We start from the raw sequence: 27,072 nt of genomic DNA, 5'->3' as shown, positions 1-27,072 counted from the left end.
TTTTGTAACATTTTTCGTTGCTACTCGGCTCCTAATGGCCCTAGCGTAGTGTTATGTAGCCTTAACCTCGATAAATGGGCTATCTAACACTGAAGTTTTTTTTTAAATCGGTCCAGTAGTTCCTGAGATTAGCGCGTTCAAACAAACAAACAAACTCTTCAGCTTTATAATATTAGTATAGGTCAGAGCTTACGCGACGTTAATTAATAAGATAGTACAATTATACATAAAAAGTGCGATCGAAGTCATCAAAATTCACTAGTTTCATACAAAAAAACGCACGTCTGCAAAAACGTGAACGATCATAATCTCCTGCCAAGGTCCTTTAGTTTAATAGGATTGCGTTATCAACACGATGTTTCAATAATTATCTAATCATGAGTTATAATTTTAAAAAACCAATACAGGAAGCCTTGTGTGACGACTGTATAATTTACTTTGATATTAATAATATATTTATTGCACTCAAATAAGCGCCATGGATTTGTATGGATTTTAGGACCGCTGATATCCGGTTATATATTTTTTTTCTGCCTCTGTGGTGCGGTAGGTAGTGTATGAGGTATCTTGGGTTCGAATCCTGGGTAGGGCCAAAGTCTTTTCTAAGATTTTCGAAGATTTTTTCAGAGATCGGGTTCTAAACCTGGGTCGGGTAAGAAAGTCTTTCCTGAGATTTTCTAAGATTTTATCAGAGATTGCCCTGAGTCAGGAAGTTGAGATGATAAACCTTTGTGCCTCGAAGAGCACGTAAAAGCCGTCGATCCTGCACCTGACCCCTCACCGGTCATGTCGGTTATCCGTCCCACCACCGGACTACGAGAGTTAAGGAATAAAGAGCGTACCCGTGTATTGTACACACACTTGGACACTATAAACAAAGTCTTCAATGAAACTGACCGTCGTAGCCGGACATCGGCTAGGAAGACATTATATATTTTTTTCTTATTGATCATGAGAGATTGGGCAAACGGCTACCTCAAAATCCTGCACCGGTCTCAAAACATGATGTGCCGAAGAAAGACGATAGGGATCTATCAGTCTAGCCTTTCTTCCAACTATGTTGGAGTCGGCTTCCAGTCTCATCGGATGCAGCTGAATACCAATATTTTACATGGAGCGATCTATCGGACCTCCACAACACAGTTACCTGGGTTATAACACGATACCACTAAGACTGGTTATCAGACTTTCAAGCTACCTAACCACGAGCTAAAAATATACCCAACAAATTGAAAACTCCTTCAAAAATGATTCAATATAACTAACAAGTCATGAGTGCCGATAAACTATCTGTAACAGATACGGCATACGAGAGATAACCGGCGCAGATTGCAATAGCGAATTTAGTTACTATAGGTTGTTAACCGACGGTCAGAGCCATTATACACAAGTACATGCAACAACAGCTGATGGGAGAAAAGGATATTTTATAGTAGCTTTGACCCGCGACTTCGTTAGCGTGTCTAGTGACTTAAGACAGAATTTTCATACAAACCTTCATCCCCTATTTTACCGCCTTGGGGGTACAATTGACCAAAATTCTTTCATAGCGGATGCCTACGTCATAATATCTACCTGCAAGCAAAATTTCAGGCGGATCCGTCCAGTGGTTTGGGCTGTGCGTTGATAGATCACTGTGTCAGTCAGTCATCTTTGAGTTTTATATATATTATATAGATCTTATGTCACGTTAACCTTTACCTTAAGTCTCAGGATACAGTAAAAGTACTGTATATGTGTACTAAAAGAATAAAACTTGACCCCTTAACCTAGACTGGCTGCAGAACCGCCGGAGATCGTTTGCAGTGGAGATCTCTGGACGATATAGGCTCATAATAATAATTCATATAGTAATAAAAGAAACGACCACAGTTTTGGTCGAAAAACTTATGTCCTTCTTGAGACCAACTATCTAACTGTCTATAAAAATCAGTTTTTTAACAGTTAAGGCATCAAAGCTACAACAAACTAACATACAAGCAACCAATCTTATAAAAACGACGTCATTCATCATCGCAAACGATCCAATTCCTAAATAACTTGTGCATATAATAGAATAACAGCCCCGCCGGCCATTACACACAATGAAGCGACGATACATGAGTTATGTGAACACAATGCATCAGCCGACCACGTGTGTCAAGTGGAATCTGCGACCGTTGTTGCAAACTGGTTCTTGTATTGCTACTAACTATACGAATACGCCATCTATAGTCCCACAACTGAGTGGAGCTTTTCCACTCTTATATTAGGTCGGGGAAAAGTCTTTTCGCATTATAGTATGTATGAACTTGTAATAAAATCTTTTCTCTACACAAAAAAGCTCGATATTTGGGTACCTCACGAGTTCACTGAATGAAACCTAAGGAACCGTGTACTCATTTGTGATTCTTGAAGCCAAAGAGATTTTATTACAAGTTCATACATACTATAATGCGAAAACACTTTTTCCCCGACCTAATATATTTACGGTACAGTATCTTAATTTATATAACTCAAAGGTGAATGACTGACATTGTGATCTACCAACGCACAGCCCAAACCATTGTACAGATCGGCCTGAAATTTGGTACGCAAAAAAAAAAAAAAAAAGAAAAAAAAAAGAAAAAAAAGAAAAAAAAAGAATTAATATGCAGTTTAACGCTTTAGCTGTTAGCCTTAAAGGTATTCCGAAAATCAAATAAAAAAAGAAAAGCGAAACGAGGACCTAACTTACAACTAATTAAACTAAACCCAACTATTCATTATAAAATATAATTATTCAGTCCAATACACACATGAATAATATAATATATCCTGCAACATTCAAAAACCCCGCCATCTTAGCTACAAACGTCAAAATATTCGCGCCAAATATTTAAAAAGTGAATGTATGAAAACTTATCGGTAGTCTATGACACGCGAGTGCGCTGAGAACGTACTGCTGATAAATAAGTCCGCGATAACGACATAACCTCAAAATTAACACATGTTCCATCGTACGGCCGTAATGACGAAAATAGAATAATTTTCCGCTTATATTATAAAGAGTTATTACTTTACAATGATTATTTCATTGTTTTATTTTATTGGGCAATTTTTTTGCATTCTATTTTTTTTTTTCTTTCTTTCATCTTAAAATTTAGGTTAAATAATGTCCTCCTAGCCGATACTCTTCATTGAAACTAGCCAACAGGACTTTGTTTATAGTGTCCAAGTGTGTGTACAATACACAGGTACACTCTCTATTCCCTCACTGTCATAACCCGGTGGGACGGATAACCGACACGACCAGTGAGAGGTCAGACCTCAGACCGAAGGCTTTACCGAGGCACGGAGATCTACAACCTCAACTTTATAACTTCGGGGAATCTCTAAGAAATTCAGGAAAAAATACAGGAAAGACTTTCTGGTCCGATCCAGGATTCGAACTCAAGTCCTCTTGCGTGACAGTCCATACACTACCGCCACAGAGGCCAAAATAACAATGTTTTAAGTGCCTAATGACAACGTCATTTCAAGGAACCAATATAACGATGATTTTGCAACACAAATTACTAATTTGTGAATCAAATGAGAAGTCATCAAACTTTAATGACGCAATACACATGTATAAAAAATACTGTCATAGTATCAGATAACTAACCGTTACCTAGCAACTTCTTATCTTATGGTTAGTGGTCAACCTAGTGTCAAAGTTGTTCAAGCCACCTGAAGGCCTTTGTCGTGGCTTAACGAGTGTTATCTTACTTGACAACAGCTGAAACTGACTTTTAACGTGCATTACGAAGCACGGAGACGCTCAGTTCAAATACCACTATGCGGTCACCCATCTATGGAACGACCGCGCCAAGGTTTGCTTAACCCAAAGATTGTTTACCGACCGGTGAGCGCAACTGGCTATCACATTACTAGCCTTTACGAAAAGAGCCGCTTAATTTCAAGAGTTCACTTTTTGCAAAACGACACCCCCTCCCCCAATTTTTTTGTACATAGACTCCCCCACTAACCCGTAATATGATAAGAAGACCCTTATACCTAAATGTTATTGTCACAGCAATCGTTACGTTAATTAAAATACCTCTTTATACAGGGTGTAAACGACGGTTAACCGAAAACTTCAGTGTTAATTTTGTGACACTAAATGCGCGAAATTTACTTCAACCATTTTTCTCGGAAATGATTGGTTCCCGAGTTAGTCATTTTTGAGCATTCAATGTATAGTGAACAACGCGATATATCTCCGCGCATGCCTACGAGATTTCTGGCGGCGGCGGCGCGCTGAGCGACGACATGTCGCGACGCGTCGTAGGTATCAAAATCAAAATCAAATCATTTATTCATTTAGGTCAAATGTTGACACTTACGATAGTCGTTACAATTACTGAATCTACCACTAGCTCGGAAAGGGGGTAGAGCCTTATGAGAAGAGCTAGCGAGAAACTCACGGCCACTCTTTTCAATCGCCAAAAGTTTTACAATGTGGTTGATACAATAATTGATCATGCGAGGAGCTGCCAACAATCAGCGGTACGTACGCGTACCACCACGTCTATGCGCTCACTAGTATGTATTATTAGATAACAATCTCACGTATCGTTTATGGTAGGTATCGTAAGTACGCTCGTATGTTACAATAGCTCATAGTAAAATTGTAAGTAGGTAGATACCTACTTGGCTTACGTGAAATCAAACAATAATAGCAAAATGTTACCAATAATAAGAAAGTGCTAAAACGAATTGTTATCAATGTCTATCAACACGCAATTACCTGGTGTATGGCGAGAGTTTGAGTAGGTACCTTTGGATCCGGACGTACAGGTGCAGAGCACGCCATATACTTCCACGTGCTTCACCATACATAGCACATCAACATTTCTTCCTATTTACGAACACAACTGCACTTCGAAAACAATAACAACAAAAATAATAACAATAAAAACACTAACAACTCAAAACCGGAACAATAACAAGTAATAATAAACAACAGTTCACACACGACACGACGAATAGGACATAACGAACGACACCGGTGAAGAGCTTCCGTCTTCCGCGAGCGAATTGCTCGAACTATCAAAGAGAGCCGCCGGCGCGGGCGCCTCTCCGCTCACTCGCGCCGCCCCTCGCCCGCGCCACCCGCTCCCTGCGCGCCGTCCGTGCGCGCGCCGCCGATTTGGTGACGAGCGACGAGTTAGGATCCCAGCGAGAGATTAGATTGAATAAAATATTGATGTGGCATTAGGTACTATTTTTACTTGTCACAGTTGTTACTCGTTGCATTGTAGTTTTATTCAAATACCGAATAACATTACAAACATTATTGATGTAAGTTTAAAATACCTACTTTGATATTTAATAACATAAAATCAGATTAAAGTAAATAAAATAAACACGAAACGTTTATTTAATTAAACCATAAAAAATGTAGGTACATAACAATGATAACAATCAATATCCATTAATATTCTTATCAGAGAAACTAACTTATCATAATTCATTATCCCCGGAGAATTACTTAGCATTCATTTTGTCGCATCCCATCTATGTAACATCCACGCGCGGTCGCGGCGTCAAGCGTCACTACGGCCATCTACTTTTCGAGTCGCACCGCGCTTGTATGAATGAGCGTGTAAATATCGAATAGAATAATAAGTTTGCAAGAACAAATAGAACAAAGCGACAATATTTGTTAAATTGTTTATTAGAGATTTTTATAGCGCTAAAGAATATCAATAGGATTTTTTGTCGTTCTGTATGTATTTGTACGTGTAATAATAATAAGATATCACACATTTTAAATCTTATTAATGTACCTTTTATCGGAGAGCGGGATAATTATGTCATTTTCATTTTTAACATAGAAGAACAAATACTAAGTAACGCTGCATAATAGTGAGAGTGAGGCTGACAGCTGTGTGCGTAATCGTGTCTGTGTGGCGCGCGTAGGTACGTCGACCGTCGCGGCCGGCCGCCGCCGGCGCGGTGTCGTTGGCCGCGGACAGCTGATAGCGAATTTATACGTTGTTTTAATCCATTGCTGTTTTTTGTGAAAAACAGTAATATGACGGATTTTTTCTCATATTCATGTTGCACTGTGTAGTATTAACGAAATAATACCGAAAAAAAATAAAAAGAACGCATAAAAAATCGGAAAAATCATGAAAAAAGCGATGAAAATTTTCAACGCCATAAGCACCAGAATCATGTCTAGAATCATTTTTTTTCGTTTTCGGTAGCCTGTCTGTTACACCCTGTATAGGTTAGAACTATCATCTTACATACTTGAAATATGGTAAGGTGTGCTCTTAACTAAAAAAAACCGTTGCTTAGCAACTGAATCCTTTTTTGGTTACAAAATCTATCACTTTACTAGCCTTTCATAATAATATGACAGGAAGGTTACTGATAGAGCCAGGATATTGGTGTGGTTTAGGGTCCCCAACCCGCACTTGGTCAGCGTCGTGGACTCAAGGCCTAAACCCTCCCTCATTACGGGAGGAGACCCTTGCCCAGTAGTGGGACATTAATGGGTTAAATTTATAATTTGGGGAAAGGTAGAGAGCCTCAAAATTTGAAACACTTACCCCCGTTTTCTGAGTCCATTTATAGGTAGTTTATATATTCAATAGCTTTTTTATATGAGTTTAAACGCTATTAAAAACGCTAGTAAATCTGCTAGCAGGGAGCCTAAACTAAGTGCCGTGACTTAAATTAAACAACAGTTGAAAAAAACACATCACCATATTGATAACTACGTCATACCAATACTGAACTGTCAAATTAGCGACGTAGAACGGAGGCCGCACAAACTTGAACACATGCTAGAATATAGCTTAAAAACGTGAATATAATTTACATACAATATTATTAAGAGCTTCATTTAGTTCGTTTGTACATCATAATGTCTAAAACTTAGTTTTTTTCATTATCGTATGGTTAGTGGTCAACCTAGTGTCGAAATTGGCTGTCTGAGTGTAATTACTCTTGAAGAACTTTGTATGTTTCTTCGGGCCAAGGTTATATGGGATCGGGGTCAATATTCTAACGGGAATAGAATCAACGGGATAAAACTATACCCGGACAAAGTCGGGCCAGTCCGCTAGTCTAAGATATAAGCTTCTGCTAAACAGTGGGACATAGATTAAAGCGATTTTTTATAAAATACTTCAAGTAAATTTGGAAAATCGCGACAAAATTTCGAGCACGGAAACGAATTCATTTACTTAAGTTAAGTTTACTATACAATGACGTCACAAATACGTATATATTTGTAGTATATATTAGCATAATGTTAACGAATTATATACGGTATGGACATAACGCTTGTTTAATATATTCATAGCATTTTCCGGGGTATCAGGTGTATAGTTCACTGTGACAAAATCTGACCGAAATATTAACCGGATTTTTCATTTCAACAAAATGTTTAGTTATTTTCATAGTTTCTTCGGAAAATGTTCTATAAGAGATTTGGTACTTAATAATGTTCCGACATAAGGCTATGGGCTCACTCCATATTAATTAAAACATTATTTTTTGAGTACTTGAGTCTTCATTCAGCGCGATTCTGTACAGTCGGTACTTTCGAGTATCGAGAGTTTTGCACTTGAAATGTTCTGCAAAATTAGTTTTTACAAGGCCCGCTAGAGGCTCTGAACCGATTGTCATACAAAATTTCTCGATAGCTAGCCGGTTGTCGATAGTCGATAGTAGTAGAGAATCGTGGTACAGAATTAGCCAAAAATATGTAATGGGTGTCCAATTAAGAGTATGCCCAAAAATTACTTAACTCCGGTTTCTGAGGTACGTTTAGGGGTAGTTTATCTATTCAATAGTGTTTAAACTCACATAAAATAACGCTATTGAATAGACAAACTACCGCTAAATGTACCTTAGAAACTGGAGGTTAATGTAATGGGAAAACTATGTGCAATTTATAGATCCTTCCTAAAGATAGTCACAAAATGGAATAATTTCAAATTTCCTACCCCATAGCAACAAATAACTGCAATTATTATCAAAGACAACGTATACAAGGCGATAAAAATGTATGTCACGTGCAGAAATCGAGCTTGCGGCCCCTAGCAACGAAGGCAGGGGCTGCCGCCACTACGCTATAAAGGTCATTGTTTCAATGCATAATTATCTACGACTAACGGACCCGGTAGACATTTTTCTGCATGGAACCCGAATACAACGGAATTTCATTTTTATATCTATAAATTATCATCGTATTTCAGCCAATGTGCGCAAAATTTTAATAAACGTATACCGATTTACATATTTTAACCTATCTAAGTAATGATTTTGACCATTTATGTAAATTCTGAAAAACTGTTCAGTAGTAATGGCCCCGAAACCCGAGGCCACACACCAATGACATTTTCATGTGATGTGTGTATTAGAAATAATTACCACTTGTTTCATCAGTGAAGGAAAAAATTGTGATGAAACCTTGCATGCCTAAAAACTGTCTGATACATTTCTTGAGGAGATACAAGGACTCAAGGCCTAACCTCTCTCAATTTGGGAGGAGGGTCTCCTCCCTTGCCCAGCAGTGGGACAATAATGATAAAAAAAAATGGGCCTAAAAAACATGAGTGGTATAAGTGATTTTTAAAATTAGTGTGGTACAGGACTGAATTAAATCCTTTCTTACGCCTACGTAAATAGCTTTTTATATACTTAATTCTCACATTCAAGCATTACATAAATATATAGATAAAGATAAATGTAGAAGACATAAAAACAACAGTTAAATTACTGACATCAAAGTAAACAAACATGTCTTATATACTCAAGAAAAATAACTTATTAGCACATTAATGATGCAATCAAATATAATTCATACTTAATAACTGACTTTAATATTACAAAACCAAACTTGACCATATAAATATATACAAAGTTACAAACTACTGGATACATCTGAATTGGACTTGGGAAGCACTGCCTTTCAAACTAAAAGCTAATTATTAGAATTATTCAACTCAGTGAAATATTTAATTTTCAGTAACAAATATAGAAAAAATCAAACAAAATGACAACTGCTGATTTTAAAGTCAATCCAAAATGGGTCAATTTAACTTAAGCCTGATACAAACTAAACTCTATCAGTGTAGTGAATTTAAAGCCTTATATCTCCCTCATTTGGGGAGAAGACCCTAGCTTAGCAGTAGGGCCTAAGTAATGACTTTGATTAATTATCCATAAGGTAGTTTTACAGTTCATGGATAAGTGTTTACCTATCCAATAGATAAATTAACTTTAAGTATCTATCACTTCTAACTGACAAACTAACCAATATTTATCCAGAAAAAGTGCAACAAAACTAAACTTTTGCAATGAAAAATATTGTTATACATTTAAGATTTTATTAATTTACAATATTATGCACTATAAGTTACTCTTTAATTACTATTTGCTATTTAGAACCAAATCGTAACTGTATGTATATCAACACAGTTATCAATTGGAAAGTAAAGGTCAAAAGGTCAAGAGGTCAGAGGTCAAAGGTCAGCTTATCCTAACCTATTTCTGAATGTGTTGGGATAGATAAGTTATATTATTATTTATTTATAACTTTGTGGATTTCTGTTACAACCTGGTTTCATCACTCCTGAATGAGTAAGAGATAGTTTAGCAAATAGAATTTGGAGTTCTTTGTATTATTTTTTTTACTAGTGGATAGGTTATTTGATACTTAACTATAAGATGTAAAACTGGTTGTTCAGGAAAGTGTATTACACTAGATTATTTATAGTAAAAGATAAAGAGACAAAGTATATAAAAATTCTATGATAATCAGTTTTTTTAAGTTCCAAGAAAAGAAGTTTGAATGATATTTATGAAGATTTTAAATAATTGATACTAATAATTATAATTGATGTTGTTGCTTTTGGAATTATGTTAGCAGGAAGCCTTAAGGAGCTCAGCAGGTCCTAAAAATAAAAAAGATTTTCAAGATCTTTACTAAATTAGATTTAACCAGACAACTGATAACACATACTTATATACTTCTAAATACATACTTATATAGATAATATGACAATCATGCTCATCACACAAATATTTTTTCTGGGATTTGAACCCACATGGTTGCAGTTTGTAGATAGTTACTAAAACTATGTTTTACATTCATATAATCACACATACTTTTCACTTCTCATTTCACTAATCTACCTACCCCTATAGGAAAAGGATTTGATTTTATTTATGTTTAATTAGTTAGGGTAGGCAGTGAATAACACCACAAGCTATAATTCATACATTTCTTATATAGTGATACTGACTGTATTTCATACATACATAATATCACATCTTTTTCCCATAAGGGCAGGCAAAGACCAAAGAACGTCACTTGGTACAATCCTTACAAACTTCCCTTGCCTCATTCACATCCATACATCTTGTCATACAGGAACTGACCTTTCAAACTGTATTTCAAATAAGATAAAAAACAAATTTTACATTACATAGTAGAATTTTATCATTTGTTTAAGAAATAAAGTAAACAACGTCTATATATTTAGGTCAGTGGTATTGCACAACTTTGCAAATTGGGGCAATGTGTTAAATGGCAATAGAGACTCAATTTTATATAAAAAAACATCTTGTATATTTCAGATTTTGACAATTTTATGAAGAAAATTGACTGAAATATGAATTGATGTCTTATATATTTCAGAATTTGACGATTTTATGAAGAAAATTGACTAAAATACATACTGAAATTTCCTTAGTATTGCATAATTGATGGTAATTTCATGCTAAAGTGTTCTATGTTATAGGTGTCATAATAATGTGATGGTGAACTTATTTACTGCACAATTTAGTGTCCCACTGCTGGGCAAAGCCTTACACAGCTAGCTAAAAACTAAAAAGATTTATTGCTAAGAATTTTTCTTATAATGTATAAAAAAAACCCTTGTATTTAGCACCAAATGTATCTGATTAAGTATACAAGAACATATTTTTAATACTAAAATATCAAGTCTACCTACATACTGAAAAAAATTAAAAACAATTTTGTGCTCTCTGCCATTACAGTTACAGTACATGTATTTATTAAGAAGCCATTTAATCCTAATCTATCAAATAAGTACAAGAAAAAAATATTTAATTTGAATCATATATATTTCATGACATCATCACAAGTGAAGAATCTCTACCTACCCTCATTGAAACAAGGAATAATATTGTGTAATTTGTATCTTTCAGACAATATTATGTTGGAATTTCATAACTTTTTCAAACATTAAGTAAATAAGTCTGGAAGATTATAGGATTTTAAGTAAAAATATCATTTGATAATGGAAACTGCAATTCACAAAGCATTACTTTCATGACTTAATTTATAAAATATATATAATATTTACTATTTAAAAGCAATTAGTTGCATCAATTAATGTAATTAGACTTTATATACTGTATATGTAATGAAAAAGTGCTGTACTACAGATGTTTCATGAATTTCAGCCCGCTTTCATGTTTATATGGTATTATGGAGTCTACCGGGTGTGATAATGTGCTAATCTTGTAGAATACTTAACAATTGGAAGCTTATGAACTTGATTACAGTTCATCTGAGTTAAAAATGGTTCAGCGCATGACTTATTTTGTATCTTAGACAGTAAACATTATACAAATACATGCAGGGAACATAAATCATGTATGCAACAGTGTGAATTTGCGATGCAGCAGTCGCTATACCTGAAATACCTTCCAAAAAACAAAACAAGAAACCAAAAACCCCAATTGGAATACAATATGACTGAAACGCACATGAAAAAATATCTCTCTCATTATTTGAAAACAATTAGAAGCACATTGCATCATTCATGTTATGACATTGTTTTGTTTACATAATAATGACACTCACCTGCCAAGGGTTCACTTTAGGAATGGGTGCTTCAACAAACTTCTTCGGTTGACTCTCAGCTGCCTGCTGCTGCTGCTCTGGCGTCGGCTGGGGCTCTGTGTGCGCCTGGGGAGCCTTGTGAGGCCGGGGCGGAGCCCTGCGCTCACGATCCCGTCGCCCCTTGGCAGGGCGACGTGTATGCGACATGACTGGCACGAAGCCCTCCTCCTCCTCATCGTCCTGCTTGATGGGAGGTGCGTCCGGCACCTCCCCCGGTGCGGCCTCAATGTTTTCCTTGTTACTATCACTCCCTCTAAAGTTCAGCACTGACGCGTAGGAGGGTCCTGCGCCCTCGGCGGACACGCGGGCGGCCATGCCGCCGCTGCCCTCGTTATGTAAGCCCGGGCGCGCGCTCCGCGCCGACAGACGATCACGAGCGCGCCTCCATGCCCCTCAACACGACGGCATGATGGGGTTAACCCAAATCGCGAACGAACTTTCCCGATGTACGCGGCCCGATCGAACAGTGCGAAGGTCGAATTATTCACGAGCGACTCACGCGTCCCAGTGGCGCACACACACGGCCGGTCGCTGGGAAATATGCGCGAACCTCTCGTAGCACACCGGACTGACCCTGGTTGGACCGTATTTACATCGAAAAAAATGCACTTCCGTCGTCTTGTTCCAACTTTTCTGGCACACTGAACGATCCGTACGCACTTTATCTATCGATGTCGTGTACCGATCACTTCGAAATAAGCTCCTAATAACATAAAATCATAATAGAACCATATTTTGTTCACTATTCACACATGTGGTCGGACGCCCAAAAAGGGATTTTTCCGCAACACACACGGAACTTACGGAAGGCTGTGACTTCTAATTTTACACAGGACATTTAGTCACTAGAGGGCGTTGAAACTTCATTGACAGTGAACGCATTCATAATTAACAATAATTAATCAAGTTTTTTAAATGAACCTTCAAAGAATGACCTGCTGAAATACAACAAATCAAACAAAATGTTTTTTTCTAACAAAACGAATTGTAGACATAATTAATATTGGCTTGAATAATTTATCAACGATACTCGTGGTTTTCCGAAAAATATGAACGCGTCCGTATAATAATCACATTTTTCGGGAGTTGCGAATGTTTGCAAATTAAAACTTTTGTTTATGCAACAGTGTGAAATTATATTAAAATTGTGACAAAAAAGTCATTTAATTAATTTTATTATTAATGTTTTTTCAGAAATCCGCTTAAAATTCGGTAATAAAGTTCAGTGAAAATGCACTTTTTTGTCTATGGTACATCACTTGATAAAGTTTTTAGTGTTTTTACCACGATTGGTTCTAAAGAGGAAATAAAGTACACAAGTAGTTAGACATTAATATATTCTGAATTATCAAAATATATTTAACATAATACACATTAGGTAAAAAAATACAATAGGAAAGATGGGATTCTTTAGCCGATCTAGCGACGAAGTAGGTACCTACCTACCTAACTACCTACCATATAGTTGCCTACCTACCGAGTTAATCATTATCTTCAGAGTTCAACTTTAAATAAATAGAAAGCATCGTTTTAGGTAATCCTGGCCTTTATTCCCTAAATTATTAATATAGTAATATACAAATTCCGTAACATACTGCTAAGACATTGGGTAACTATTTTCCGGATTTGTCGGACAGTACATGCCCAAAAATGTTCTACAGTTTCCACAATAATGATACACATCTTTACATGACCTTAACATATACGGCAAGGGGGCACAAATCCAACAGAAAAATAGGCACAACATCAACGCACATAAATGTGTGCAAAGAGTTATTTTGTTTTTAGTAACCGTCATCCCTGCATAACCACATTCGGGGCATATAACTGGCATTGGAGCGAATCTAAAAGTGTAAACTCTTGGTGGGGGAGGAGGCCCAGGATCGACATAAATATCGAAAGCTGTGGCGTAAGTAGGTGGCGGTGTATGCTGTACGAACGAAGGGGAAGGAATAAAAGTTCCCATCAGTCTGGGCCTTCTTCGAACTGCCATTTGTCTCAATACAAAAGAATACGACGGAGGTGCACTGGTTAAAGAGTCTGGTGGTGTAATATCTCCCGATTTCAAATCAACATTTAGCAATTTATTCCAATTAGACATTGACTGTAGATAATGCATCATAGAAAAGTTTAAAGAGTTCTCGTTTAACTTTGATAGTGCTTGGAAAAATAAAGATTGGGGCTGAAATGGCGAAGATAATGACATCGGTGAAGATAAACCAGAGATACGAGGCTGAACGGTTACAGGCATATGGTCAGACGGCTTTATGACTAGTGGTAGTTGTGGGCTTGTGGGTTGGTGGGTAGCTGTTGAATAGTTTGAAGTAGATTCCGTCTCCAAAACAAAGGTTGCTGGTGTATCTGCTCCTGTTTTGGTTATTTCTTGTGATTCCGTTGCAGACGCGGGTACATCTTTCTGTAAAATATCCTGAGGAATGGGATCTGGATCGTGGCTGCATTTAGGCATATTATATTCATCCATTCGACCTATAAAACAATTTGTGTTATAATTTCATTTAAAATACTTTGTTTACCATTTAAATTAATTATAATGAACGTATAGATCAGCTTACAGGATTAAACTAAAACGCATCACAAAAATATACAACTGTTCCTCACATAATCTTGTAAAAGGGATGATTGTTAAGGTTCATGCAATGCTGTGTTAATAAATATTATTATGTAATCACAAAATACAGCCATTTGTGACAAATGATCTGTATGATAATACATGACAGAAATGGTTTTCAAGGAGTTTACAAACCACAATCCTAACCGTTAAGGTGCAGCGCAGACGGCACACTTTTTGTGCGATCGAGTCTGTGTACTCATGTGGTAAAGTCTATTAAAAACTTAAACTTACCGTATTTTGTTTTTTCTTTAGACTCATACATGTCCAAACAGGAGCGGAATAAACAATACAGCACACTTCATCCCACATTTTTCTTTTTAAATGTCTATCATGATATTCTGCAGACTCGATCGCACACAAAAAGTGTGCCGTCTGCGCTGCACCTAATAGGTATCTTGTCAACTTGACTTGAAAATCGTGAAAAATTATTGGTGTAATGTATCGTAAAATAGCCTTAAAAAACTTGAATTTTTGAATATTGTGTGCAAAAGTTAAAATATTTGGCTTAAAAAGCCCAATAGTGTCCTCTTTAGTAAAGATACTAATTTTGGTTACCAATTTTTTGAGCTGGTCACTGCCTTTTTATGCTGTCAAAAAATCATTCTAATATCCGGTCTTTTTACTCCTCCGTGGCATGGCGGATGGTCTTTACCGCCGCCAATAGTGTGTTTTTGGAGGAATTACTTCGCTGATATAGCGAAATGGTAAGTCGAAAATAAATAAATGTGCTTTATATTTTCAAAAATGGTAAAGTGTAGTTATAATAAGAAGTGAAAGTGATTACTAAGATGGAAGTTTTGATCGTGGTTGGAACACGTGTTTGCGAATACTTTCGGTAAAATATCAAGGTTTCGGTGATGTTTCGTAAGTTATATGTGTAAATCATGATGTGTATTAAATTATTTGTCGTTCAATTACTGTTTTGAGGAGTTTTCTTTCGAAACAATGCCGTTTTATAGGTTGATTCGGGGGACACGCCATTAGTGCTTCCTCTACACCAAACTTGTTTATTATTTGCATTATAGTTCTAAAACACCTCAATATGCTTCTTAGACCTAATTAAGGCACATTCGTGTTGAAATATGACTAAGAACTGAAGAACAAGTGCCTTCTTTTGTTGTGTATTGTGCGTGAACATTTTGAGGTTATGTTCTCATGAGACTTCAATACCGGAATCTAAAAAATCTCGCGCAATGGAGCCTTTTCACGCGGTACCCGGCGGTTATATTGCAATTAATCGTTATTCGTTCGCCAATCCGATATACTCGTGTTCCACACACCATTTTGTTACTTTATTTTTAACTACTATTTTGTATACTTTATGCCCCTGTACTCTTCCTGGTTGCACTATTATAGTCTTCCAGGTACAAATTTAAGGGGCAGAGCAATATATTCCCTTAGGAAACATTACATTTAGTAAATAAATAGTAATGTGTCGACGTGAGGAATACAAGCTTATTTACCTTTGCCTATTTGCACTTGAAAAAGTTGATATCATTATCTATGGCATAATTTTTCTGCACTATGACCATGATGGAGGTTAATTATTTAAAAAAGCAACTTTCTCAAATGTAATTTTAAACACAGGTAACTTTCTCAGGTTATAAGATAACCTAAAAATCAATCAGCAATAAATAAAGCAGGTCAATGTTATACTTCCAATTATAATGTTTGTTATTTATATTTCTAATATAAATCTGCTGTTATCTGCATTTGAAAGTTATGGGTAATAGACATCCTTTCACTATTCTAAAGGAAGTCATGACTCACTTATTTGTTACTTTAATTTTGCCAGTTTTTAAGTAGTTTTTGATATATTGGTTATAAGATGAATATTATATTGAAAAAACATCAATATAATATCGCATTGACTTACTTAAATACCGATATTTGTGGAAAACAAAAAATTCTCCCTCTTTATAGTATGGGTTTGTTAGTCTGTTTTTTTATTAACTGTATATCACAGTAACCATACATTCAGAAATGTTGGTAAATAACAGTAATCTAGGTAAACATAGAGGCCTAAATGAAACTAATTTAGCTTTTTTTAGACTTGTAAGTTTTATAAATAAACAATTACATGTTTTCTAATATTAAGGAAAACTTGGCATTATATCAAACTTTGAAATGAATGGTAGTATTCACAGCCTGTTTAAAAAATTGCTAAAAACTTTCACGATTATGACCATAAGTTTCTATATCTACTATAACCTTGGCTTCTAAGTTTTATGGTGCTGTATGTCACCAATTTTTATTATTGGCTGCCAGTCTGAACCTGCGATAAACTTAACAGTACTCCAAATTCGCAAAAGGATTATTAAAATCTGCCATTGCAATATATTGTGCAATTACATATAAAATTTTACAAAAAATTACCCAAATTGTGTTTTGAAAGCCATTTCTCTCACAATACCTGCCATATTAAACTACATTTTATAATAAAATTTGATAATTTAACTGAAGAACAGCAATAAATTATGCTATAGATAATTTTCATATGGTATAAGGTATAATAAAAATCTGTAGACGTTATCTACGACCAAAATTTTCTTTACAAAACGGTTTCCGATTTAACACCTAATATTTACCTTCCAGAGTCTATCAGTAGCCCGACCGCTTGTGTCGGTGTACACAGAAAAGAGCGAGGCAGTCGCCGGAGCCTCGCTGCCGCTGCCATTCGTGTTCAAGGCGCCCATCAGGCCAGACCTGGTCAATGATGTGCACGTCTCTATGTCTAAGAACGCGAGGCAGCCGTACTGCGTGAGCAAGGAGGCTGGTAAGTTACTAGTTATAGGCATCTAAGTACCAAAGTAGACTTCATTATGAAATGTGGTCAGACTTTCTGCTCTTATGGAAAGATTTTTATGGGAATGGCTTTCATGGGAAGAAAGGAAAACAAAGGAAATTTTCGATTGACATTCCCCAAAATCACTACTAGTATAGCTTAGTTTATAAATAACTTATCTGTTATTTAAAATTTCTAGTAAAGAACCATCAAAACTTCTTAAATTAAATTTAATAAATAGGTAAATCATTGGACCATTAACAAAAATTCTGAATTGTTATATAGATATAATGGCTTTATCCTTTTTTTTGACTGCCTCCGTGGCGCAGTGGTTTAGGTCGCCACGCCGATACCACTCTACGGTCGTGGGTTCGATTCCCACCCCACACTAAGCAATTATTTGTGCGATCCACAAATAATTGCTTCGGGTCTGGTTGTGCTTTGTGTCCGTTGTTTGTATGTTTGTAAAAGTCCCCGCAACACAAGAGCAATTCTTAGTGCGGGAGTTGTCTTTTTTAACAAACAAAAAAAAAATCCTTAGAGAGGACTAACAAACATTATAATAAAGTTTAGTAACTGATAGATTACTCACACAGTTATAAAATCTTTCTTTCGTCCATTCCCACCCCTACGTCTATATTATTAGAAAGATATACTTTTGCACTAAATGTCCACATTCAGGAGATGACAATGCTACTGAGTGTTACTGCGGATTAGTGCTACATTGACGCGAAACCAGGCGTTCTGGACCTACTCACATTGTGGGGACGGGTGCAAGGTCTTTGCTACAAGCATACCTGAAAAGACACTTCTTACTTTAAAATTACCTTGCTACATATATGTTCAGGAAATGCTTAGTTAGTTTTTTTTAGTTTCTTAGTTTTAAAAAGACAACTCCCGCACTAAGAATTGCTCTTGTGTCGCGGGCACTTTTACAAACATACAAACAACGGACACAAAGCACAACCAGATCTGATACAATGGAGAATGTTAACAAATTTGGATTATTAGCTCTCCATATTCTCTGTTAAAAATAAAAAATACTAGTGAAAGAATTACCTTGATACGTCAATTAGTTTCCGATTTATAAGTAAAACAAGTTGTAACCGCGCGAATCGGTGTGACGTCATTGTACATTACGCTAAGTCTGGCTCACATAGTCTTTTTTAATAATATTTATTATTATTACACTTTAAATGTAATAAGCAGACGAAAACATAACAAAATACTGCATAAGCTATTACATCTACGGCTGTAGACTTGATATTAAGCGGGTCGCGGCCCGCGCGGCATGTTGTACTATGACGTCACGCTGTTAGCGGGACTCGATATTTTTTGAAACTTTGAATGCTTGTAAAATCAAAACTTCTTGGTATTTTTGACTAAAACAAAAACTAGTTTTCATGTACATGTCCAGGCTTTACTGAGTCAAATTTCAAGCGATTTGGCATACCTAGTAACATTCTCCATTATTTGTGGATCGCACAAATTGTTCCGTGTGGGAATCGAACCCATGCTACTTTAAAGTTTCTTGCTAGACACATATTCGGTTCGTCGTGTATGGTTTGGCAGTAGTTATCGAACAACAAAACCGACTCGAAGCAATTACTACACTTGTCCGGTTTGTGCATCGAGTTCCTTTAAGTACGATCGTCACAATTTGGTTATGTCTAGCGGATTTTTTTCTGAACATAATCTGAATATTAGATTTTGCCGCCCGGTTGTGCCGATTAATGCCGAACCAAATATATGTGTATCAAGCCTTACTTCACTTGTTAGACTTTTGCCGATCGAGTAGTTCCCTCGGGTCCGATCGTCGCAATTCGCTTTTTTAACCATCTTCAAAAAAAGGAGGAGGTTCTTAATTCGACTGTATTTTTTTACCCTACATAATCAGTTTTGCAGCTGATTACTGCCAAACCAAATAATATATGTGTGTAGCAAGCTTGACCCATAGCCACTTGTCAGTAATATTATTTGATGCTTGATCTTCATTGTCTACATGATAATTTTGTTAAACAGGTCACCAGACCAGTGCCGAGTCATGGGGTACCGGTCGTGCTGTAGCCCGTATCCCACGTGTCCGTGGTGGTGGTACCCACAGGTAAGAACAATTGTGTAACTTATCACCTTATACCACGCTGATATTAGTCTCTGCTCATTACAGGAACTTATATCTTAGTGGAAAAAATGTGTCATGAAATTTGCCGAGGTGAATGGTATACAAGTTTAAATTCTATGGCGATTTGCGGTCCCTGTTTTAAGTCTGTACGCAAAGTCGCACACATAGTGGTATACAAATATTTCATATGATTTTGATTACATGCTCAATGGCTATAACTATGCTTGAAACCACCTATCAATCGGTAGTTCCGTTAAGTCTGTAATGTAAAGTCGATGTCTTTCTGCAGCTTTCATTAAAATTTAAACACATTTCTCTAAAACCTATTTTGTAGGTGGCAACACGGAATTTTATCCCGAAATGCTAGGATGAAAATTTATTTACGTATATTTTCTAAGTTCTTTATTTTAGTGTAAATGTGGCTATTTTAGGGCTAATCTTTTGTGCAAGTTAGCAGTAATAAACAGTTAGTTTTAATATAGATCCCCGTTTAAAACAGTGGCAGTAACTATGACTGTCGGCTGTACAATGGCGGGGTATATCATAGTGCTAGTAGCGCGGACGTCTCTTTTACATAGAGAGACGCATTCGATATGCTAGCACACATTCTATAATTACAAACAAACCATGTCACTTTGTGTGTCTTACCCCCGGGTTCTGAGGTACATTGACCGGATTTTAACTTTTCAATAGCGTTTAAAATCATATCTAATATATAAAATTCTCGCGTCACAGTTTTCGTTACCGTACTCCTCCGAAACGGCTTGACCGATTCTCATGGAATTTTGTGAGCATATTGAGTAGGTTTGAGAATCGGCCAACATCTATTTTTCATACCCCTGAATGACACTATTTTCTTTTTATTTACATATATGGCAAAATAACGTTTGCCGGGTCAGCTAGTATAACTATAAATTAAGAAATTTAAAAAACCTCAGATTTTTTACATACCTTTTATAGATTGGCTAGTTAAATTAAGCCGTTCTAATATTCCCACCACCAACTTTCTCATCATACGAAGCTATTTGAGACCCCATCCGAGTAATTTCCTCTACTCACTTTTACCCCCTACAACTTTTCAACGGCTCAACTGATTTTACACATAAGTAACCTTTGATACAAAAAAAAAACATTGAAATCACTCCATCCGTTCGGGAGTTATGATGCCACACACAGAGAGACACACACACACACAGACACGTCAAACTTTTAGCACCCCTCTTTTTGCTTCGGGAGTTAAAAAAACGCTATTGAATAGATAAACTACCGTTAGTACAGCAACAAGAAGACGTAACAACGATGTCTTTCAGCCACCTTGGATCCTTGTCTTCTAAAACTAAAGCACGTGTAACTAACCTCTTTCGGACACGTGTTGTGCTTTTAAGAAAATATTCTGCAAATTTTCCATTACAAATATATGTATAAACAACTACCGATCCTGTAATGTGCTGTAGTGCTTGGTTAGTGGTCAGTTGTTTAAGGCAGTGGGTTCGAATTCCACCCGGGACAAATACTTGTGTCATGAGCATAAGTATATTTTCTGAGTCTGGTTGTTAGGTATTTGGTTACCATAGTACAAGCTCTGCGTAGTTTGTAATCAAATGACCGTATGTGAGTTTATTTTTCTATTCGTTGTACGCAGGTCCGGCCAGGGTGCGTTCGGTAACATGTGCCGTGGCGGCCGCATGTTCGCGCCCACCAAGCCGTGGCGCCGCTGGCACCGCCGCGTCAACCTGCGCCAGCGCCGCGCCGCAGTGGCCGCCGCCGTCGCCGCCTCCGGCGTGCCAGCCCTCGTGCAGGCTAGAGGTACGTCGCTTCACTAACCCCCGGTTTTTGAGGTACATTCAGCAGTTAATCTATTCAATGGTGTCAAAACTCATGTAAAAACGCTATTGAGTAGATAAACGTCTGTTAAATGTACTCAGAAACCGGGGGTAACAAGAACACGATAACTATGTTGGAAAGGCTTCCAATCATACCGGATGCAGTTTTATCATCAGCCTAGCCTTTTTTCCAACTATAATGGAGACGACTTGATGGTGAGATGCAACTTAATACCATGGTGAGATGCATTTTATTAGGAGTGACTGCATGCCGAACTTACATGAATCAGTTATATAACATGGTAGCCCTTTCGGTAAGATTGGTTGCCAGACTTTCAAGCTTCTGACTATTGGTAACGACGGCCCAAGATCTTTGAAAATGACACCTGGGACCCACAATTTAACGTTTCTTCCGAAACACTAACTTAACCTCAAAGATCAATCTGTGCGGCTACTGTTAACTAAGCCAAAAGATCAAATTCTTGTACATATTTTAAATCAAGATAATTTTATTAAACTAATATTAATTGTCCAGGTCACATCATCGAGAAGGTGCCCGAGCTGCCCCTGGTGGTGTCAGACAAGGTGCAAGAGATCAACAAGACCAAACAGGCCGTCATCTTCCTGAGACGCATCAAGGCCTGGTCTGATGTCCTCAAGGTATGTACCATGTCGCCAAACAACTTGAACCAAAGTAGGTGTTAGCTGAACGTAGACTCAGTGCAGAGGACTCTCGGTTGACTGTTCTAACAATCGAGCGATCCAAGCGTAATAGCCGGTGTCTATAGGTTGACTACTAGCCAAATCGGCTACTCTTTATGAAATGTTATAGTATAGAAATACGGTAGTAGTGACGACACAGTTTTGTATTTTCTTTGGTATCAAATGAGCGCGTTATAAAATGTTTCAGTCTTAACTTTTAAACTCTCGCGTTGCATGTTTAATGTGTAATAGAATTAACGCGAACACGCATTTTACCTTAAAATGCTTAACGATTCGGCGCAGGTTGCACTCGCCGTGGTCGCAAGCTGACTGACTGTTTCAGTCTGTACTAATTACAATTTCAACATATTTTGCGTAAAAATTACATAGCTTGAGCATTTTAGATGAACCTTTTACGAGTACTATTTTAGTTACACTAGCAAGACACTGTCTCCATCGTTAAAATAATACCAGTTGTCAATATCTGTGTGTTTCTATTTGGAGACCATAGAAAAATCCATATACAACAATCTGATTGAACTATTTCAATCTAGACATAGAATATGGATTACAATGCATTCTGAACAATTTTGCTATAACTGCATCTGTCCTGGGTTCGATTCCTACAGGAACTTATCTTTATATATATAATTCTTCTGTAAGTGTGTAGGTCACTGAACTTCTCTTAAACGACTGGACCGATTTTGATTAAATTTTTTGTGTGTGTTTAAGGGGATCTGAGAATGGTTTAGATTCACAATTTTGTCCGCTGGACAATGTAAAAAAGTTTAAAATTTTCAAATTAAAGCCGTGTAGACAGGACAACGTCTGTCGGGTCCGCTAGTATGTTTGTAATTCTTAAAGTGACTGGTTCTTACTCCCTCCTTTTAGGACTTGGGGCTCTGGGATCGATTCCTGTGAAATTTATATTTGAGTGATCTACAAATATATTTATTTTGACTCTTTTTTCACAGTTTTCTCGTAAAGCACTCCACAAATTCATATTGTTCATATATAAATGTGATGATACTTATTGTTGTTATTTTCTTCCGTAGGTGTACAAATCGCAGCGCCTGCGCGCCGGCAAGGGTAAGATGCGCAACCGTCGTCGCGTCCAGCGCAAGGGACCCCTCATCATCTACCATAAGGACCAGGTGAGACATATTTAATATTAAGTTTCTAATCGGATGAAGAGGGATTTAAATACTTACTTATTTATACTGACTCACATTGTTGCTAGTTCCTCCCATAGGATATGTTTTGACATGTTTTGGTTTAATGATGTAGCGGGACTTTTACTGTTCCGTGTGGGAATCAAACCCACGACCTCCCGACGGACTGGTAGCGTGGTGACCACCTTAATTAGTGCTTCACGAAGACGTTAATGTAAATAACTTGAGTATCATGCAATTGCAGGCTTAAAGCCACGATAATCTGTTGCCCCTGTTCTTTCGGTTAGGAACTCTCTAAAATACAAGCTTATTCATTCATTAGCAAAAGAATTACTGCGTCTAAGCTCAGAAATATCTTCTTTCTACTAGTAACTAACTGTAACATACTGCAGTCAGTCGTTGAAAATTATTTCAAAAAGCTTAGGTTTCTTTGCCGTCTCGTAGTTATTATTAACACTTAAACCACACCTTGCCGCGTTAAGTCGCAACTGTATCAAGTTGCGACACAACGTAGCGGGGTGAGAAAGACGCGGCATAACCGAACTGCGCGCGTCTGTACGCGAAGTGGATCATAAGTGTCGCTACATGCATACTAACAACTAGGGAAAAGTCGCCATTTTACTGACCTCTACCGCTTCGCTGCCACATGGAAAGTAGAAACTCACCTTAGGGGCCAAGTGTTTTTTGTTTCATTTACTTATAAAGTTTAAAGCCACACAATTGCCACTACAAATACAGTAATCTCAGTGCCGGCGGCGTACTGCATGTAGGAAATTTTTAAGACGCTAGCCGATTGTAATAATCTGCTACCAGGAAATATTATATTATTATGTATCAAGCGACAACCAACTACTCCTATCTGGGAAACCCCTAAATGGTCCTTTCTGAGATTGTCTGTTAAGAAAATTTTCAGAGATTGCACGGAAGGAAGTTGAGATCGTAGACCTTCGCCCCTCGGAGAGTACGTAAAGCCGTTGGTCCTGCGCCTTATATTGAATATGATTTCCGTTGTTCCCAGGGTCTGACCCGCGCCTTCCGCAACATTCCCGGCGTGGAGATGCTCAACGTGGACAAGCTGAACCTGCTGAAGCTCGCGCCCGGCGGTCACGTCGGACGCTTCGTCATCTGGACCCAGTCCGCTTTCGACAGGCTCGGTGAGTAACACTACACAATACTTAACAATTCGTTCAGATTACATCATAGTTTCATTATATACTTTAGCTAATTAAGTCTTCATTATCTATCTTGATGGGCCTATAACAATCTGCATGCTGCATTGAACTTCCGCAGGCAGATATTTTTAATATGAGTATAGACTATACTCGGGCCATTTCAAACGTGTTCACTAAGTCATGTCATTATATCGGAGTCTCTCGCTCACTACACATTGTCACATTACTATGATTCTTTTGATTTTGACGTAGCGAGCACGTTTGTAACGGCCTGAGGCTAACGTTTCATAAGGCGTAAGCCACAGGACACTGGTAAAACGATTTTGCGGTGCAATTCGCATTCTCTGCTTATGATTTTTAGCTCGACCCAGACGCAAGACGCATTATGCTAGTGTGATTACAAACTTGCTAATTTTCAATGAATGCAGTTAAAAATAAATATTATAATTTATCTGACAAATGTATTTATCTTTGGTATTTTAAACACCAAGAAGAGTACAGTCAACTTGAGTAACTTTGAATCATTTGGCTAACATTGAACGTGGGAATTTGAACTAGTTTCGATTATTTTTTCAAATGCAACCAACACAATTGATAAAGATTCATTTTAGTTTTGCAAACTTTTATCAATTCTGTTGATCAATGTGACCCAAATGATTCAAAGTTACGCAAGTTGACTGTATAGTTATATCTGCTATCCCCTATAAGCCTTGCTCGTTACGTCTATACGTATCGGAGTTACGAATACGAGGGGTATATCAAACAAGTCCCTTAGGAAACATTGACACGAACGACTAGTCGGTCAGTGTGTCGACGTGTGGAATACATTTATTCAAATAAATATACTATAATGTCTTACAACTATAAAATATAACTCCCATTGTCTGGAGGTAAAATGATTAATGCAATTTTATTGAAATATACTAAATGTGACGGAGTTTAGTGTGTGTACAATCAGATTTTCTATTCTGTCTATAATCGAAAATATTAACTATCTGTGTATCAAATTTTATTAAAATCCGGTTAGTAGTTTTTTCGTGAAAAGAGTAACAAACATACATAAATCGTCACAAACTTTGCTTTTATAATATCAGTAGGACTCCGGTACTTCCTACTCTTCGATGTAACATGTTTCTAACTATACCTTTCCTTGCAGATGCCCTGTTCGGTTCATGGAAGACTCCATCGAAGGAGAAGAAGAACTTCAACCTGCCGCAGCCCAAGATGGCCAACACTGACCTCAGCCGTCTGCTCAAGTCTGACGAGATCAGGAAGGTGCTCCGCGCGCCCAAGTACGTAACAATACCTTTCTACCCTTTAGCCTTTGGCGCGGTCATTCTATATGGATGGGTGATCGCTTAGTGGTATGTTAACTGGGCGTCTCCGTGCTTCGAAGAGCACGTTAAAAGTCAGTCCGGTTTATTGTCAATTCAGATAAGTTATTATTAGGCCTTTCGAACGGCTTGAACAACTTTGATACTAGGTTATCAATTTTAGAGATACCTATTGAGGGTCGTCTTACCTTTATATGATAGTTTAATGTGTCGAAGACTAAATTTATTTGCACACAAAACATTTGATAAACAAAAAAAATTTATGCTCCGAAAATAATTAGCTATCTTAATGATGATACCACTCTATCAGAGCATTGGGTTATGACCAACCATGATTACCTAATCACGTTGACACATTCTGAATCACTCCTCCCACTATCATCACCCTCTTTCAACAAGCACACCGTCTAACCTCACTTGTCATTACAGCAAGCGCGTGGTCCGTGCGACCAGGAAGCTGAACCCATTGACCAACACTAAGGCGATGCTGAGGTTGAACCCCTTCTCCGCTGTGCTCAGAAGGAAGGCTATCCTCGATCAGGATAGGAGGAATAATGCTAAGGCTCTCGCTTTGGCCGAGAAGCGCGGAGTGAGTATTGTTTTATGAAACTTTTTGGTAAATTAGTATTGTTATACTATTGGAGGAGTCGCAAGTACGGTCGATTCGAGGTCTTAACTCTTCCTCTTTCTAGGAGGAAAGAGAGCTGCTGATATAATATGACTTTTCCAACGAAAAATTAATTCGATCATTCTGAAGTTATAACTTTAAAGAAAGGTGTAAATTCAACTGAAACGCAAATTTGTCAAGTTCGAATCTTGGCTCGACTGAAAGGCTTTTACTGTGGTTTTACTGTCGATAAATCGGAATGCCCTTTTCTTTTTACAAGCCAGTTGAAATAGAAAAAAATTGCTAGTAGTTATAAAATTAATTTTGGGAACTAATAAAAAATATTAGTTCTTGCAATGAAGAAGTACAAATTCACACATCCTAGACTGGTGAAGCATGGTCGAAAATCTATGCACATAAAATCTAGTATGCTCATAAGAAATCCTGTCCTAACTTTATAACTACACTAAATGATGATACTCTCTTTCAGAGCATTGGGTTATGATCAACCATGATTACCTTACACGTTGACACATACTGATTAACCCTCAACTCCTCGCACCTTCCTTCCCCTAAAAAATCATACTAAAGTCCACCTTTTTACAGATCAAACTCCCGGAGAGCGACGTTGCCGTGAAAGCCGAGAAACTCCGCGAAAGGAGACGCAGGGCCATCAAAGCGGCCTTCGCCAAGAAGCCGAAGAAGCCTGCACCTAAAAAGACAGCGCCTCCCCCGCCTAAGAAGAAGCCTGCTAAGGACGCAAAAGCTAAGCCAGCGGCTAAGGCGGCGGCTAAGTGAAGCAGAAAATAAATTTATATATTGAA

General features: G+C 37.4%; 3 protein-coding genes across 4 annotated transcripts in view; 1 reads left to right on the top strand and 2 right to left on the bottom strand.

The window, feature by feature from the left end:
- LOC142985652 (la-related protein 1-like) overlaps window positions 1–12,706 on the bottom strand; it is a 100,096-nt gene extending 87,390 nt beyond the window's left edge. For both annotated transcript variants that reach the window (XM_076133950.1, XM_076133951.1), the window contains exon 1: window positions 11,861–12,706. In XM_076133950.1, coding sequence (XP_075990065.1) covers window positions 11,861–12,214 — 354 coding nt within the window. In that variant the 5' untranslated portion in view covers window positions 12,215–12,706. The remainder of the gene's footprint in view (window positions 1–11,860) is intronic.
- Window positions 12,707–13,301: 595 nt separating this feature from the next.
- On the bottom strand, window positions 13,302–14,611 carry LOC142985578 (uncharacterized). The gene is made up of 2 exons (XM_076133830.1): window positions 14,473–14,611; window positions 13,302–14,386 (listed from the first exon to the last, which is right to left on the bottom strand). The coding sequence occupies exon 2, from the start codon at window positions 14,379–14,381 to the stop codon at window positions 13,497–13,499; it is 885 nt and encodes a 294-aa protein (XP_075989945.1). The 5' UTR covers window positions 14,382–14,386; window positions 14,473–14,611; the 3' UTR covers window positions 13,302–13,496.
- A 486-nt stretch (window positions 14,612–15,097) lies between these two features.
- RpL4 (ribosomal protein L4) lies at window positions 15,098–27,072 on the top strand. Its single transcript, XM_076133495.1, has 10 exons — window positions 15,098–15,235; window positions 17,127–17,307; window positions 19,339–19,420; window positions 21,081–21,244; window positions 21,797–21,921; window positions 23,019–23,117; window positions 24,154–24,289; window positions 25,464–25,599; window positions 26,071–26,230; window positions 26,855–27,072. The coding sequence occupies exons 1-10, from the start codon at window positions 15,233–15,235 to the stop codon at window positions 27,044–27,046; spliced, it is 1,278 nt and encodes a 425-aa protein (XP_075989610.1). The 5' UTR covers window positions 15,098–15,232; the 3' UTR covers window positions 27,047–27,072.

This window comes from Anticarsia gemmatalis, chromosome 30 (assembly GCF_050436995.1).
Source record: "Anticarsia gemmatalis isolate Benzon Research Colony breed Stoneville strain chromosome 30, ilAntGemm2 primary, whole genome shotgun sequence".
NCBI lineage: Eukaryota > Metazoa > Arthropoda > Insecta > Lepidoptera > Erebidae > Anticarsia > Anticarsia gemmatalis.
This window is presented reverse-complemented; position numbering and strand designations above follow the sequence as displayed.

Coding starts and splice junctions, on each gene's coding strand:
- LOC142985578 (XM_076133830.1), bottom strand. CDS start 14,381: ATGGATGAATATAATATGCCTAAATGCAGCCACGATCCAGATCCCATT.
- RpL4 (XM_076133495.1), top strand. Junction 21,245..21,796: donor AGCCCTCGTGCAGGCTAGAG/GTACGTCGCTTC, acceptor TTAATTGTCCAG/GTCACATCATCGAGAAGGTG. Junction 26,231..26,854: donor CTTTGGCCGAGAAGCGCGGA/GTGAGTATTGTT, acceptor ACCTTTTTACAG/ATCAAACTCCCGGAGAGCGA.